This window comes from Silurus aristotelis, assembly GCF_946808225.1.
Source record: "Silurus aristotelis genome assembly, chromosome: 1".
NCBI lineage: Eukaryota > Metazoa > Chordata > Actinopteri > Siluriformes > Siluridae > Silurus > Silurus aristotelis.
This window is the reverse complement of record NC_139574.1, coordinates 38,511,478-38,528,310: the sequence shown is the minus strand read 5'-3', so window position 1 is coordinate 38,528,310 and position 16,833 is coordinate 38,511,478. Positions and strand designations below refer to the sequence as shown.

At 39.5% G+C, this 16,833-nt stretch overlaps 1 protein-coding gene across 1 annotated transcript; it reads left to right on the top strand.

Annotated features, from left to right (window-relative positions):
• Nucleotides 1-531: 531 nt before the first annotated feature.
• On the top strand, nucleotides 532-15,595 carry LOC310730897 (uncharacterized protein; the record flags this gene model as incomplete). The annotated part of the gene is made up of 9 exons (XM_083550124.1): nucleotides 532-685; nucleotides 955-1,138; nucleotides 1,365-1,561; nucleotides 1,690-1,805; nucleotides 1,937-2,087; nucleotides 2,306-2,443; nucleotides 3,995-4,045; nucleotides 15,075-15,240; nucleotides 15,414-15,595. The coding sequence occupies exons 2-9, from the start codon at nucleotides 961-963 to the stop codon at nucleotides 15,593-15,595; spliced, it is 1,179 nt and encodes a 392-aa protein (XP_083406250.1). The 5' UTR covers nucleotides 532-685; nucleotides 955-960.
• Between the last annotated feature and the right edge of the window lie 1,238 nt (nucleotides 15,596-16,833).

Sequence of the window (16,833 nt, the reverse complement as noted above, 5' to 3'; positions counted from 1 at the left end):
CTGGAAATATTATCGCTTTTTTAATCTTAATTTTTTTTGTCAAATTTAGACTCAATACATTTGTCCACACAGTGTAGATCAGGCGCAGGATGTAGAATCACTGAAAGCATTTTAAATGGGATTCATTGGTCTGTTTTGTGTACATGCAGGATTCAGGACCATTTTTAAGCATTTTAAATGGAATTCATTGGTCCCTTACGAGGGAAATATTAAGGTCCGTGACGTCGGAGTGACGTGGGGCCGCCTTCCCGTGGGCTCACCACCTGCAGGAGGGACCGTAAGGGTCGGTGCTGTGAGGATTGGGCAGCAGTCGAAGGCGGGGGCCTGCTTAGACTGCTGCCCCCGCGACCCGAATTACGGATAAGCGGGAGAAAATTAATGAATGAATGAATGGTCTGTTTTGTGTACATGCAGGATTCAGGACCATTTTTATTTTTATCTTATTGATATTTGAAGTTAGTTTTGTATTAAAATAATATTTCTATAGTGTTTGCTATTTAAGTGTCTGTGATTCATGTGTCCAACTGGTCATGTGACCAGAGTGATACTGCAAAAACGTTTCTATGACGTCATCATCAAAATTCTAGTATCTCCTTGACAACCATCAAACAAACACACAGAAGCAATAAAAGCAGCAGCAGCGACTGATAAACATTATAACTATTCATCTACTACTGACTATTAGGTACCTGATAAGTAGCTTTGCTATATATATAGTTATTCTGAATACTTTTTAGACTGTTTTGTGCTTTTTGTTAACTTAATTTTTGTACTGAGAAATGTAGAAATGTAAGATCTTTTAAACCTGTATGTTTTACAATCTTTTAACATTTTAGAGTAGAAACTGATTGTAGTTCACTCATACTGATGTTTTTCTGTTTAAGACTGTAGGTTTGGTGTTAATTCTCTTGTTTATAACTGACAGTTTGTTTGTTTGTTTGTTGTTTTTTTTAGATAAAAATGAATTCGAGTATTTCAACACTGTATGTTGGTGATCTGCACCATGAAGTGACAGAAAACATGCTAATGGAGAAATTCAGCTCTGTGGGCCACGTTCACTCCATCCGGATCTGCAGGAACTGGAACACCGGCGTTTCACTCAGTTACGCCTACGTCAACTTTTACCAGCGAGCCGATGGTAATTAAATCCTCATTAAACCCTGATACACTATTTCTGCATCTACACCAGTTTATTGTCTACTTAATACTCCAGGAGTAATTTCTGTATTATTTTACTACTTTATTATGTGAATATGGTCAGGTTTTGTGCCTTAAATAAAATTTGAGAGTGTTTTCTCCTCACCCATCTTTCCCCAGTCTTTTTTACTGAAATGAATGACCTGTAATGAATTTTGTTTCCTCAGCTGAGCGAGCGTTGGCAACACTTAATTGTGAGCTCCTTATGGGGAACCCTATGAGAGTCATGTGGTCTCAGAGGGATTCCACCATGAGGAAAAGCGGCATCGGAAACCTGTTCATCAAGAACTTGGACCTGGAGAAGATTGACAGCATGGCCCTTTTTGACCTGTTCTCAGTCTTTGGGAAGATCCTGTCATGCAGGGTTTGTGCTTTAAACTGTTTGGATCTGAATAACATCTGTATAGCATGATTAGCATGTTTTCTACTAAAGTCCTGTATTAGATCTGTTTGATATGAATTGTGTGTTGACATGACGTGTCTCTCCTGAAGGTTGTCCGTTACAAGACGGGGACAAAAGGATATGGATACGTCCAATTTGAGTCTCCAGAGGCGGCGAATTTGGCAAAAGAGAAACTCAATGGCAAACTTCTTAACGGCCATAAAGTGTAAGCTATTAATATAAAGTGTGGGTTTGGTCATATGAGGGGATTTCAGTCAGCATCAGGGGGTAATTTTTCTGGTGTCGGCATAAAGACTAACAGCGGTGTTTAAGAGCAGTGTCTCTGTTGTGTTACAGCTCCATCCAACACTTTAAGTCTCGTAAGGAGCGCGAGACTGAGAAGAACCACCACACCCAGGTCTTCATTAACAAGCAGAAGACCTTACTGAGACCAGAACACCAGGATAACCCTGTCCATCATAACGTGCAAAGGATGAAGAATGTGCAGGTGAAGACTGTACCCTAAACATCTACCACCCCATGCTGTCCCCATTAAAATGATTTGATGCTGAAGTTCAATATTGCAGTTAAATGGGTTACTGGCTGAAAAGGTTAAAGATCCTCCTCTAGCTGGTTCCCTCAAGAGCTTTCTGCTAGCAGTGATGATGATCTGATAAAACAAAATGGAATGAAGTGTTTACAGCTGTGTGTGTCTTTGTGTTACAGACTCAGAATATGACTCCCTTCACACCAAGCCAGAAGGGAGAGCGAAATAAAGAAAATGCCCCAGCAGTAAACACAGTTCCTGCTGTAGAAGAGCGCACAACTGTGGATGAGAAACCAGCTCTACCTCAAGTTCCAGCTGTAGAACAGAGTCCAGCTCTACCTCAAGTTCCAGCTGTAGAACAGAGTCCAGCTCTACCTCAAGTTCCAGCTGAAGAACAGAGTCCAGCTCTACCTTAAGTTCCAGCTGTAGAACAGAGTCCAGCTCCACCTCATGTTCCAGCTGTAGAACAGAGTCCAGCTCCATCTCATGTTCCAGCTGTACAACAGAGTCCAACTCCATCTCATGTTCCAGCTGTAGAACAGAGTCCAGCTTCATCTCATGTTCCAGCTGTAGAACAGAGTCCAACTCCACCTCATGTTCCAGCTGTAGAACAGAGTCCAGCTCCATCTCATGTTCCAGCTGTACAACAGAGTCCAACTCCATCTCATGTTCCAGTTGTAGAACAGAGTCCAGCTTCATCTCATGTTCCAGCTGTAGAACAGAGTCCAGCTCCACCTCATGTTCCAGCTGTAGAACAGAGTCCAGCTCCATCTCATGTTCCAGCTGTAGAACAAAGTCCAGCTCCACCTCATGTTCCAGCTGTAGAACAAAGTCCAGCTCCACCTCATGTTCCAGCTGTAGAACAGAGTCCAGCTTCATCTCATGTTCCAGCTGTAGAACAAAGTCCAGCTTCACCTCATGTTCCAGCTGTAGAACAGAGTCCAGCTCCACCTCATGTTCCAGCTGTAGAACAAAGTCCAGCTTCATTTCATGTTCCAGCTGTAGAACAGAGTCCAGCTCCATCTCATGTTCCAGCTGTAGAACAGAGTCCAGCTCCATCTCATGTTCCAGCTGTAGAACAGAGTCCAGCTCCACCTCATGTTCCAGCTCTAGAACAGAGTCCAGCTTCATCTCATGTTCCAGATGTGCAGGATGTATCCATGGCTGCAGCACCCCAGAAGCGCTTAACCATTTACATGTTGGAGTCTGCAGATTTTGAAATACAGATCCAGATGGCACGTAAGTGTTACACTCACATACACACACACACACACACACACACACACACACACACACACACACACACACACACACACACACAAGCAGTTTCAGTAACTCACTCTCTCTCTCTCTCTCTCTCTCTCTCTCTCTCTCTCTCTCTCTCTCTCTCTCTCTCCCTCTCTCTCTGCAGATGATCACCTGTTGCCTCTGGTAGAGAAAATCCACCCGGCTGAAGCGAATAAAATTTCATGGATGCTGATTGGGAGTGAAAACAACTTTGAAATCATGAACATGATTTCTGATCCTGATCTTCTGCAAACAAAAGTGAGCAAACACACACACACACACACACACACACACACACACACACACACACACACACACACACACACACACACACACACACACACACTAATATTATATTTAGGAATGATTTGTAATAAGTGGTTGTAGTAACGAGTGTATTATTATGTTAAATAATATTATATTAATATGATGATTAAGTTTTGGTCATGTGGTAACAAAACCCCACCCACAAATTCCTCATTTACATCTATTCATAATCACACACATCACTCCTCTATTCACTCTTTATATGCACGTGACACACGTGTGATAGAAGTGTATATGTGTGTGTTTGTGTGCAGGTGGATGAAATGAACATGATCCTAAAAACAGGAAAAGCAGGAGTCAAGTCGGTGAGTATCCTCACACACACACACACACACACACACACACACACACACACACACACACACACACACACACACACACACACACACACATGATGTGTAGACTAAAACTGCCACGTACCGTTTCATTTCACTAATTCTCCAGGGCAGACCCCCGAGTAGATGTCAGAGGGGTAGAATCAAATCTGCCCTTCCCAAGTGATGTTATTGGAGTAAACATGAATAAACCTCTACCTTTTCCCAAATCATCCCCTTAATCCTTTTTTAAAGGAAAGAACAGTATGTAGAAATAAAATCCACCCTCCTATAAAATCTACAGCTTTAAACCCAACTTGTAATCTCACTGAACTGAAGCATTGATTCACTTAAATCATAGTACATTTGTATCATTTGTAATGTATTATTAGTGCAGTTGCAGCTAAATGTAGAGCTGCTACTAGATGAAAAGGGTTAGAGGTGATGTAGGGCTTTTGTGTGTGTTTTCAGAAGAATCCAGACTCTGGTGAGGACTATGAGGTCTGTGCTGATGATCACTAAATTGACTGAAGATCACGTTCACGTTCTTAGTGATTTATGATGAGGAACATGATCAGGATCCCCACTCTGTTCAGATTGAGTTTATAATTGTTTACATCATAAACATATAAAGTTCATATATATATATATATAAATAATAAGGATAATAATAATGAAGATGATAATGGGTTCAGCAGGTTCACAGAATAATTCATGAGTCACTGTTCTATGTACAATAAAACATTTTATTTTTAATGACTGAAAATGCTACAAAAATGTCAAACGATAAAGTATAATTGATGCAAACACACAAAGGTACAAATACAAATACAAAACAATAGATACAAATAGCAGTAAATCCACAAAAGTAAAATCATAACACAACTATATAATATTAGCACAAATATTTATAAACAGTAAAATGATATCAAGTCTCTGAGTGGCTTAAAATACCGGAAATAAATAATTAGAGGAGCAGAACTGGAATAAACAGCAGGTGTGGCTGCAGATGAAGGACTGGATGCAGATGAAGGACTGGATGCAGACGAAGGACTGGATGCAGATGAAGGACCGGATGCAGATGAAGGACTGGATGCAGATGAAGGACTGGATGAAGATGAATCACTGGCTGAAGACACATATTGTATATTATTAACTTAAGAATAATAATGATGATGATAATGACATATGAAGGTCTTTTTCAATGACATGAATCTGCATTGGTACATTTACATTAGGTTTGGCTGCTGAATCTTTGCTGAAGGATCCAGCAAACTGTGACTTTGTAAACTGTGTGCTGAAAATGTAAAGATCTGATTTCCCTTTTGAAGAAAACACAAAATCTAACATTCACACATTAATATGTTTAATCCACAATCATCTCTGTACACTAGTGAGAGTCTGAGGGCAAAAGTGAAGTGATATGAAGATCATGAGCTCTTCTACAGCTTACTGGTAAGTGTGCCATTACTGCCACCTAGCGGATAATTAACAAATAAACTCTCAAATACAGGTAGATTCACACCTGTATTGTATTGTATTATATTGTATTGTATTGTATTGTATTGTATTGTATGTTGTATCCTCAAAGAAACACAAACAAATAGAAGACAGTAAAAGAAAAAGGGGGAAAAGAAAATTACTGTAAATTGGTTTTCAAAGAACATGTAGGAATTTGAAGCAGAAGGCAGAACAAGAAAAACACAGGTAGGAACCGAACCTCAGACCCCACTGTAATGTAGAACACAGACACACTGTATGACATTAAATCAGTTCACATTTATTAACAACATCCCGACTTCCCAAGCCATGGCATAATCACACCAGACTCTTTCTCCAAATAATTATAGAGGATCCTCACATACACAAAGCTTCTGTGTCTAAACTGCAATTTCTTGGGGCATCTGATATCAGAACAATGTAAAACTTAAAAGAAAAAAAAAAGGCAGGCAAAATATCCCTGTGCCCAAGACCAAGGAACAGCTCATGTATTTCCTAGGAATGTGGTTGCAGGAATTTTCAAGACTGGAAACTTCCCATATGAATTATCAGGAATATTTCGGTATTAACAGGAATGAATGGAAATACAGTTGGAATTTACAAAATTGCAAGTTATCCTATAACAGGGAACTTAAATGTAGTTAAAAAATAACTTGCTTGATAATCAACCAGATTGAATGCAGTTTCAGTTGAATTTCTACCTGCACATTCATCAATCACATGCACACAGCACACTTACTGCAGGGCTCCTGAGGCCGTACCCCTACATGCACTGTGTTTTCTTCATGTAAACAATGAGTCACGCCTCAAAAAAGGGTAAAAACCACTGCCTTATGGGTAATAAAAGACCAATAATCAGGATCTCAGGTCTACATTCCTTACTATTGAAGTAAACAGGACCAATACAGAACAGTTCATCAGACAAGAAGTCACTTATAGTTACTCAAGTACAGTAACAAAGTACATTTACTCAAACACTTTACATCACACACACACACACACACACACACACACACACACACACACGTGCTCAGCTCTGCTCGGTGTCTTTCTCCTTTTTCTCCTCATCACCAGTCACTAAAACAGAGCACACTGATTAGTCCCATCAGCCACAGATCTGCTTCTCACCGCTCGTTTCCCCCCGGCTCCACCCTCCATTCACCAACCGCCGCTCGTGCACGCACCCGCTGCTCCATCCAGCAGTAGTGTTCAGGTGTTGTGAGGTGAATCCAGTGTTAACCCTGTCAGAATGACTGCTGAAAGATCATCCACTTTCTTGTGCCAATCCATGTGATTAATTATAAAGTACAGATGTTTAAGTGAATCAGGTTCTGCCCCACATTAACTGTCAGCTATATTGCTTTCAGAGCTCAAAATGAACAAAGCACTAAAGCTGCAAGAAAATACCTCAACTTCAGTTTCTGTCAAATTCCTTTTCTTTAAGGACATCAAACATCACTGAATTTACTAAAGTGGATTTCAAGAAAAAAAATACCATCATTTAATGCTCTCTGTGATGAAGAGACATTAGACATGATTAAAATTCAAAATCTTTATTTATTTAAATAAAATAAAACAATGAAGTTGGTGAAACAACATGCACACTAAAGTACATGAAACGTTCGTATTTCACCATCTTCCTCTTTTCCTGAATCATTTTCCATTTCTTCAAGTTGCTTCAACAGATCCTCGAAGCTGTCAACATCAAAGGCTGGTACAGAATCCAGGATCTCAGTGCTGTTGTGGGGGTCTTCAGTATGATTCAGGGCTCCAGACTCTTTAAAAAAGCCATATTCCTCATTTAACATGGAGAAGATGTCGTTGTTGATCAAAGTGATTTCCTCCTCGTCCTCGAGCTGAACCTCACTGCTTGTACACTCAGACCCATAGCAGGTGCTGTAAACAGAAGTGCACAATTTTAGCTGCATATTAAAGTAAATGAGTGGCGATTATGGCGATTATTTAAGATGCAGAGTAAAACTTCATTTGCATGTCATTCTTCTGAAACTGTTCCAATGCAGTTTACTAACTCACTTGGTCTGGCAGAAAGTCGACTCAGAAACAGAAGGGAAAAGAGGAGGATCAAAGCAGAAGTCTTTAGGAGACAGCAGTTCTTGGTGGCTAAGGCCGGGGAACTGATCACTAACTTCAGGCACGAGGTCATGGACTGGTACTTCTTCTGGCATGTTCATGACTATGTGGTGGTTTGGTTGATGATCAGGTCTCCTCTGTGAGTCACTACTCTGCACACTGCCTTTTCTCCTTCCCTTCTTTGGAAGCGGTTTATAAACCCAATCTACATGATAGAAAAGAAGAATTTAAAGAGTAAGAAGCAACATAAAAACAATAAAAGTGTCAGAATTGATGCGTTTGTTTTGTTATTTTGCCATTTGTCTATAAAGGAAGTTCACCTACCAGGAAACAACTGTTCATGTTCCTGTTTAAGCCTCCATGATTCAGTGTAGTAGGGTTTCTTCTGTTCTTCACTCAGTTTGTTCCACTGGATCCCAAGCTGCATGCTGATCTCTGCAGAGCTGCTATTTGGATTGGCCTTGGAAAAGATGGGCCTCTGTTTCCTCGCCCAAACCATGTAGGCATTCATTGGCCTTCTGATGTTGCCTTTTTTATCTCTGCACTTGGCAACGTTAAATTTATCTACAAAATAAAAAAACAAAGTTTAAGTTAAACAGAAATCATGATAAACTTCTAGTTAAAACAGTGAACAGAACAGAGTCATGCAATACTGCACCAGTCTTAAACACACACAATGTTGTAGTACAAATATTTTATAAGTGCTGCATTACTCAGTCAGTACAAAATCATTTTATATTTCCTGCATGACAGATTCATATTTAATGTGGTTTTAGGAACTAAATGATAACTATATTTCATTGTCTCTGGACTTGTTCCTTCCAGAACTAGTTTTATCTGAAATAATCTGAAACTAATCTGAAATAAAACTTCAAAATATAAAGAATCAAAATAAAAACTATCAGTACATTTAAAATTATAACAATATATAACAAGAATAATAATATTATTAGTTAAATGCAGTGCAGTATTACAGCCTTAATATTTTAATTAACTTTAAATACACATTTATAAATATTAAGGCTTTTACTGTGTAATAGATTAAAAACTAAACCGACACTTAAATTAAATACCACCATAAAGTCATAATTTACTGCAATGAAATTGAAAACATCAAAATACAACGAAAATAAATAAAAATGACTATTAATATGTTTAAAACTAGAATAAATCTGGTTCAGACAGTTAAATACAGTGCAGTATTACAGCCTTATTTCATGTTCATTTTATAAAAGCAGTTTGTGATTATAATAATTATATATATATATATATATATATATATATATATATATATATATATATATATATATATATATATATATATATATAATAATTATATATATATATATATATATATATATATATATATATATATATATATATATATATATATATATACATACAGTGAGGAAAATAAGTATTTGAACACCCTGCTATTTTGCAAGTTCTCCCACTTAGAAATCATGGAGGGGTCTGAAATTGTCATCGTAGGTGCATGTCCACTGTGAGAGACATAATCTAAAAAAAAAAATCCAGAAATCACAATGTATGATTTTTAAATTATTTATTTGTATGATACAGCTGCAAATAAGTATTTGAACACCTGAGAAAGTCAATGTTAATATTTGGTACAGTAGCCTTTGTTTACAATTACAGAGGTCAAACGTTTCCTGTAGTTTTTCACCAGGTTTGCACACACTGCAGGAGGGATTTTGGCCCACTCCTCCACACAGATCTTCTCTAGATCAGTCAGGTTTCTGGCCTGTCGCTAAGAAACACGGAGTTTGAGCTCCCTCCAAAGATTCTCTATTGGGTTTAGGACTGGAGACTGGCTAGGCCACGCCAGAACCTTGATATGCTTTTTACAGAGCCACTCCTTGGTTATCCTGGCTGTGTGCTTCAGGTCATTGTCATGTTGGAAGACCCAGCCTCGACCCATCTTCAATGCTCTAACTGAGGGAAGGAGGTTGTTCCCCAAAATCTCGCAATACATGGCCCCGGTCATCCGCTCCTTAATACAGTGCAGTCGCCCTGTCCCATGTGCAGAAAAACACCCCCAAAGCATGATGCTACCACCCCCATGCTTCACAGTAGGGATGGTGTTCTTGGGATGGTACTCATCATTCTTCTTCCTCCAAACACGTTTAGTGGAATTATGACCCAAAAGTTCTATTTTGGTCTCATCTGACCACATGACTTTCTCCCATGACTTCTCTGGATCATCCAAATGGTCATTGGCAAACTTAAGACATGCCTGGACATGTGCTGGTTTAAGCAGGGGAACCTTCCGTGCCATGCATGATTTCAAACCATGACGTCTTAGTGTATTACCAACAGTAACCTTGGAAACGGTGGTCCCAGCTCTTTTCAGGTCATTGACCAGCTCCTCCCGTGTAGTTCTGGACTGATTTCTCACCTTCCTTAGGATCATTGAGACCCCACGAGGTGAGATCTTGCATGGAGCCCCAGTCCGAGGGAGATTAACAGTCATGTTTAGCTTCTTTCATTTTCTAATGATTGCTCCAACAGTGGACCTTTTTTCACCAAGCTGCTTGGCAATTTCCCCGTAGCCCTTTCCAGCCTTGTGGAGGTGTACAATTTTGTCTCTAGTGTCTTTGGACAGCTCTTTGGTCTTGGCCATGTTAGTAGTTGGATTCTTACTGATTGTATGGGGCGGACAGGTGCCTTTATGCAGCTAACAACCTCAAACAGGTGCATCTAATTTAGGATAATAAATGTAGTGGAGGTGGACATTTTAAAGGCAGACTAACAGGTCTTTGAGGGTCAGAATTCACAGTGGACATGCACCTACGATGACAATTTTAGACCCCTCCATGATTTCTAAGTGGGAGAACTTGCAAAATAGCAGGGTGTTCAAATACTTATTTTTCTCACTGTATATACAGTAGCACTGGGGTGGTTAAGTACCTAAAGGTCTACATTTAAACATATTTTTGTATTTTTAAATGATTAATTTTATTATTATTATATGCAGATTTACACCTGTTTTTATCCCTGACCACCGAGCAACATAGAGTGAATAAAAATGTATTAATATTCTTCATTCATACAATTCGTACAAGATGATTCATACAAATCAATACAATTCATTTTAGAATTGTATTAATAGTGTAAAGAGTAAAGTTTGAAGTCATCGAGGATGTAACATTACTTTAAAAAAGAGCTGGAATAAATAGAGTGAGAACAGCAGGCGCTGCACAGACTCCAGATCACACACTCTCATACAGTATTTAAAAAGCACTTGTAATCCTCTCAGCCGAGAACAGAAAGCTGAGGGTACATTGGGAACAAGTTTCCCAAACTGTATAGTTGCAATCTGGAAAACATTTTGCCTGAATCATTATTTCTGCTCATTTATGCTGTGCAGATGATTGTGTGGATCCATAGGGTAGTGGTCGTCACATCTGCTTTACACACAGAAGGTCCTTCCAGTGGAACCATGCAGGTTGCAAGCATGAGTGAGGTTTATATATTACTCACAAATTGTTACTCAATCCTGGAAATAAATAAACAGTTTTGCATGTTTCTGCATTGTGGTTGAAACAGAAATGGAGGAAAAGCATTCCAAAATTAGAATCAGAGACTCAAGGGCATGGCTCCACTGGGGCTCGAACCCAGGACCTTCTGCGTGTAAAGCAGACGTGATGACCGCTACACTATGGAACCTGCTGCTGAGAAGGTTGATGTCCAGTGTGCATAAATAGAAACACACATATAAATTAAACTTAGAAAATTCACTGACTCAAATGTCACAATCATCTCCACTGTTTTGAACGTGTTAAGGTCCAGGTTTTTATGACTGCACCATGTCTCTCAGGTCTTTCTTCACTGAAGCAGGGTCGTTGGCTGAAAACTGATTTTCCAGCTTTTTAGAGGAGCTCCTCTTAGCCACTCTATGAGGATCAATGATGAGGATTAATCTCATTAATCTCCCAAAACTGTATAGTTGCAATCTGGAAAACATTTTGCCTGAATTGATATTTCTGCTCATTATTGCTGTTTAGTTGATTGTGTGGTTCCATAATGTAGTAGTCATCACATCTGCTTTACATGCAGAAGATCCTGGGTTAAACCCCCAGTGGAACCATGCAGCTGGTGAATGAAGTTTGTTTTTGTGACCACTTATGTTAAGAAAGTTAAGATATTCCGAAATATTTTTACTCAATTCTGCAAATAAAAACAGGTTGGCATTTTTCTGCATTGTGCTTGTAACAGCATTGGACAAAAACTTTTGGCTTTCCAAAAGTAGAATGAGAGACTCAAGGGTATGGCTCCACTGGGGCTCGAAACCAGGACATTCTTTAAAAGAAGAAGAAAAACACTCTAACATAATATTTGTTTTTTTTATACACGATGCCACTGGGAGTCAAACCCAGAACCTCCTGCATGTAAAGCAGACGTGATTACCGCTACACTATGGAACCTGCTTCTGAAAAGGATTATGTCTAATGTTATAAAGATAAACATCTCTCTCAAAATCTCAGTGGAAAAATATTAATTAAACTTAGAAAACTCACTGACTCAAATGTTCCCAGGTTTTGCCAAATAATAGTTTTAGCCATGTAAATGAGTTTCTTACTGCTGCTGACATTACTGAGCAAAATGCCACTTCCTCAGAAGACCACACACAGTAGGCTCATGACCACCGAGTGATAGATCTCCAGCATCTTAATGCACTTAATGCAAAAAACAAAAAAACCCAGGTTCCATGTAGTGATTCATCACTTCTGCTTTACATGCAGGAGGTTCTGGGTTTGACTCCGAGTGGAATCATGTATAAAACAAATATTATGTAAGAGTGTGTTTCTTCTTCTTTTGAACCATAGCGTGGTTGTAATCACCTCTGCTTCACACACAAAAGTGGCCTTAAAACAATAAGGAGAGACAAAAGCTGAGTCCCGTGTGCTAGGTGGCCAAGATTAAAAAAATTATAATAAAATGAAAGTAAATATAAAGTACTAAATATACTAAAAGTACTAAAATAAACTGTATCCTGCTAGCGGGAAAGAAATTCCACCATTAGGGTACCTTAACTGGTTCCATTGTGTAGTGGTTAACACGATTTTCAAAGCCCTTTTTCTCACTCGGGATGTATACAGTTCTTGAAAAGTGTGCAGGGGGACACCGATAACCATTGCAGACGTCTAAACTGTCCTCTGTAGTCCTCTGATGTCTGATTTTTCAGCTGAGCAGAACCAGACAGTTATTAAAGCAACCCCTGTTGAACTTTCTAAGCTGGTGAAGAAAGTACATCCTCTGTTAAGCCTTTTTAAGAGGGGGGGCTTGTATCAGTAATAAAGAAAAAGCATTTCAAAATTAGATGAAAAGGGCCAAAAGCATGGCACCACTGGGGCTCGAACCCAGGACCTTCTAAGCGTAAAGCAGACGTGATTGCCACGCTATGGAATCTTTTGCTGACAAGGATGATGTCCAATGTGCATAAATGGAAACATTCTTGATATTTTTCTTAAACAAAAATAAAGATACAAGTAAATCCTGCTAGTAGAAAATAAAAATCAGAGGCTCAAGAACATGGCTCCACTGGGGGTCAAACCCAAGACCTTCCGCATGTAAAACAGACGTGATGACCACTACACTTCGGGACCTGTTACTCAGGAAGGCTGATGTCCAATGTGCATAAATAGGACCATTTTTGATAATCTCAGTGGAACAATTTAAATTAAATGAGTTTCTTTTTCTAACTCGCTCTGTGTTTCACTACGGGAATCGCTTTGGACGTGACCAACTACAGAAGCTCCTATGACACCACATCTGTCTTAACAGGTCAACCCGTCTGTCCCCCTCTTAAAATGTCATTCGCACTTTCTTCCCATGAGGGACCACATCAAGCTCTCTCTGCATATCCAGTTTTTTATAAGTTCAGGGAGGTTGCATCTCACCTGTGTCCTTCTTCATATGGAGGAACCATCTCGGGCAGGGACCCTCACCTGATGTTCATCGCGTGCATGGGCCCTGTAACCGCAATAGACAAAAAGCATTTAGAATCACAGCCTTAAGGGGATGGCTCCACTGGGGGTCGAACCCAGGACCTTCTGCGTGTAAAGCAGACGTGATGAGCGCTACACTATGGAACCTGCTGCTGAGAAGGTTGATGTCCAATGTGCATAAATAGAAACATATCTCTCAAACTCTAACTGGAAAAATATTAATTAAACTTAGAAAATTCACTGACTCAAATGTCACAATCATCTCCACTGTTTTGAGCGTGTTAAGCTCCAGGTTTTTATGACTGCACCATGTCTCTCAGGTCTTTCTTCACTGAAGCAGGGTCGTTGGCTGAAAACTGATTTTACAGCTTTTTAGAGTAGCTCCTCTTAGCCACTCTATGAGGATCAATAATGAGGATTAATCTTTCTCATATTAATGATTTAATCATGTACTACAGTATTTGAAAATAACTTGAAATCCTGTCAACCGAGAACAGAAAGCTGGGGTACATTGGGAACAAGTTTCCCAAAGCTGAAAAGTTGCAATCTGGAAACATATGCAGGTGCAGGTGATTATGTGGATCCATAGGGTAGTGGTCATCACATCTGCTTTACATGCAGAAGGTTCTTCTGCGACCCCTAGTGGAACCATGCAGCTAGCAAACATGAATGAGGTTTATGTATTTGTCACAAATTTTTACTCAATCCTGGTAATAAATAAACAGCTTTTGGTGTTTCTGCATTGTGCTTGTAACAGAAATGGACAATAGGAATTCCAAAACGCTCAAGAAATATGCAGATTTACATATTTATGAAACCCAAAGAGATAAAATGATTACATTTCCAATAATTGGTTTGATTAAACAATGTTATTTGGGTGTTATATAATCAACACATCCTCGTCAAAGCAAGGAACATTCATAAACCCCCAAAAACTATAATAATGATGATAATAATAATAATAATAATAATAATAATAATAATAATAATAATAATAATAATAATAATAAACTGCAGTTGGTTGTCAGATGTGAGTCTCACACTGCCCTCTAGCCTCTAGTGGCCCTGTCAGGACTTTCTTTTTACTTAAATCTGTACAAATATTATTACAGTTTTTCCCAAATGCTAAAACACAAAAGCCAATCCTCTAAACCAAATGACCAGTTGTCTAAACACATTTACTAAATCTAGCCATCATTTTCCAATATCATAAACACATTTCACATGAAGACACAATTCACAAAACACAATCCTCCGTTCTCATAAATCTTAACACTTTTTTTTTTGCTAAAACACAAGTTGCAAAAGAACTCTGCTCATATTCTCAAATGAAAGCTCATGTGATGCAAAATGCTTGCCACAGTCAGCAATATTTGAACACAATGAACACACCTGGCGTCATTCATTACACACAACGACTCAAAATTGAAGACACTTGTTGCTAATGCTGTGACCACAAGTACAAAAGCAAGTTCAGAGTGCACAGTTTGCTGAAGATTCCAAACAAACACAATGGACAACCTCGCACCATCATTACGGACGAGATGCGAGCAACAGTCATTGACCATGTCATTGTCCATGGCATGACAATGGCTGAAGCAGGACTACGAGTCCATCCAAACCTGAGTAGGTTCACCATGGCCACCATTATCAGGGCATGCAGACAACACAACAGGTATTGTACTCTATTGCTTTCTTTGTCACAATACAATTTTACAAGCCTGTGAAAGTAGTCTATTGGTTTCAAATCAGTTGTTACAGTATTGTAAAACTGACAACACATGTTTCTTTCTTTATAGTTGAAAGAATGCCACATAGAGGTGGAAGGGCTGCCATATTTACAGCGGCACAAGAAACCCTCATTGTGGATATGGTTCGTGAGAACAACTTCATCAGACTCCGGGAGATCAGAGACAAAGTCATTGCCAATAATGTCAACTTTAAGAGCATTGATGATGTCAGCTTGGCCACAATAGACTGAGTTCTCTGGCGGCAAAAGATGCGGATGTCTATAGGGTCTATAAGGTTCCCTTTGAGCGCAACTCTGCACGACACAAAGACCTACGTTACGAGTATGTGCAAGTAAGTATACATCCATGTTCACAGTGCAGTTAGTGGACATACTGTGTTGCTCAGTGGCCTACATTACTTCTGGACAATACTGTGCTACCTGATTGACTGTTGTTCTGAACACCTGTGCACTTTTACATTTTCACAGAGGATATTACAGTTGGAAACGATGGCCAGACCTCATGAGTACCTCTTCCTGGATGAGGCTGGCTTCAACCTGCAGAAACGAAGGCAAAGAGGCCGTAACATCATTGTCCAAAGAGCCATCACTGAGGTTCCTGGCCAACGGGGGGGTAATATTACTCTTTGTGCAGCCATGGGTTTGGAGGGGCTTGTCCACCGGCATGCTGTCCTTGGGTCTTACAACACACAACGTCTCCTTACCTTCCTAGAGGAGCTAAAAGATATCCTCCTGGACCGCCAACAACACCATCCTGGGCCCGCACATCAAATTTATGTGATAATTTGGGACAATGTACGCTTCCACAAAACAAACCAAATCAGGGAGTGGTTCACCACCAACAGTAACCACTTTTTAAACGTCTGTCTGCCACCCTACTCCCCTTTCCTGAACCCTATAGAGGAGTTCTTTTCATCATGGAGATGGAAGGTTTATGACAGACAACCATACACTAGAGAGAACCTCCTAAGGGCAATGGAGCTGGCCTGTGTTGACATCCCAGTGAAGGCGTTCCAAGGATGGATTCGTCATTCCATGGCGTTTTTCCCGCGGTGCCTGGCAAGAGACAATATAGCCTGCGATGTGGATGAGGTGATGTGGCCCGATGCAGCTCAGCGACATGATGCCGCACAGTGTGTGTGTGTGTGTGTGTGTGTGTGTGTGTGTGTGTGTGTGTGTGTGTGTGTGTGTGTGTAAGTAAATAAAAAAACTTCACACCCTGATCATGTTTTTAAGAGTACCGTTGTGTGCAATAGATTCTGTTTTTGCATTGAGTTGTGTTACAGTAGTGTACATGCAGAATTTACTATAGATTTATACTCTTTATATGAAACTCTCAAATCTAAATGCCTAATTCTCTACAGAGATCTAAGAACATCCATTACTGTAAAGTTTCAAAAATATGCATTGGCAGTTATGAAACAAAGAACCTTCTCACAAATTGAGCATTGTGTTTTCAATTGTTTTGC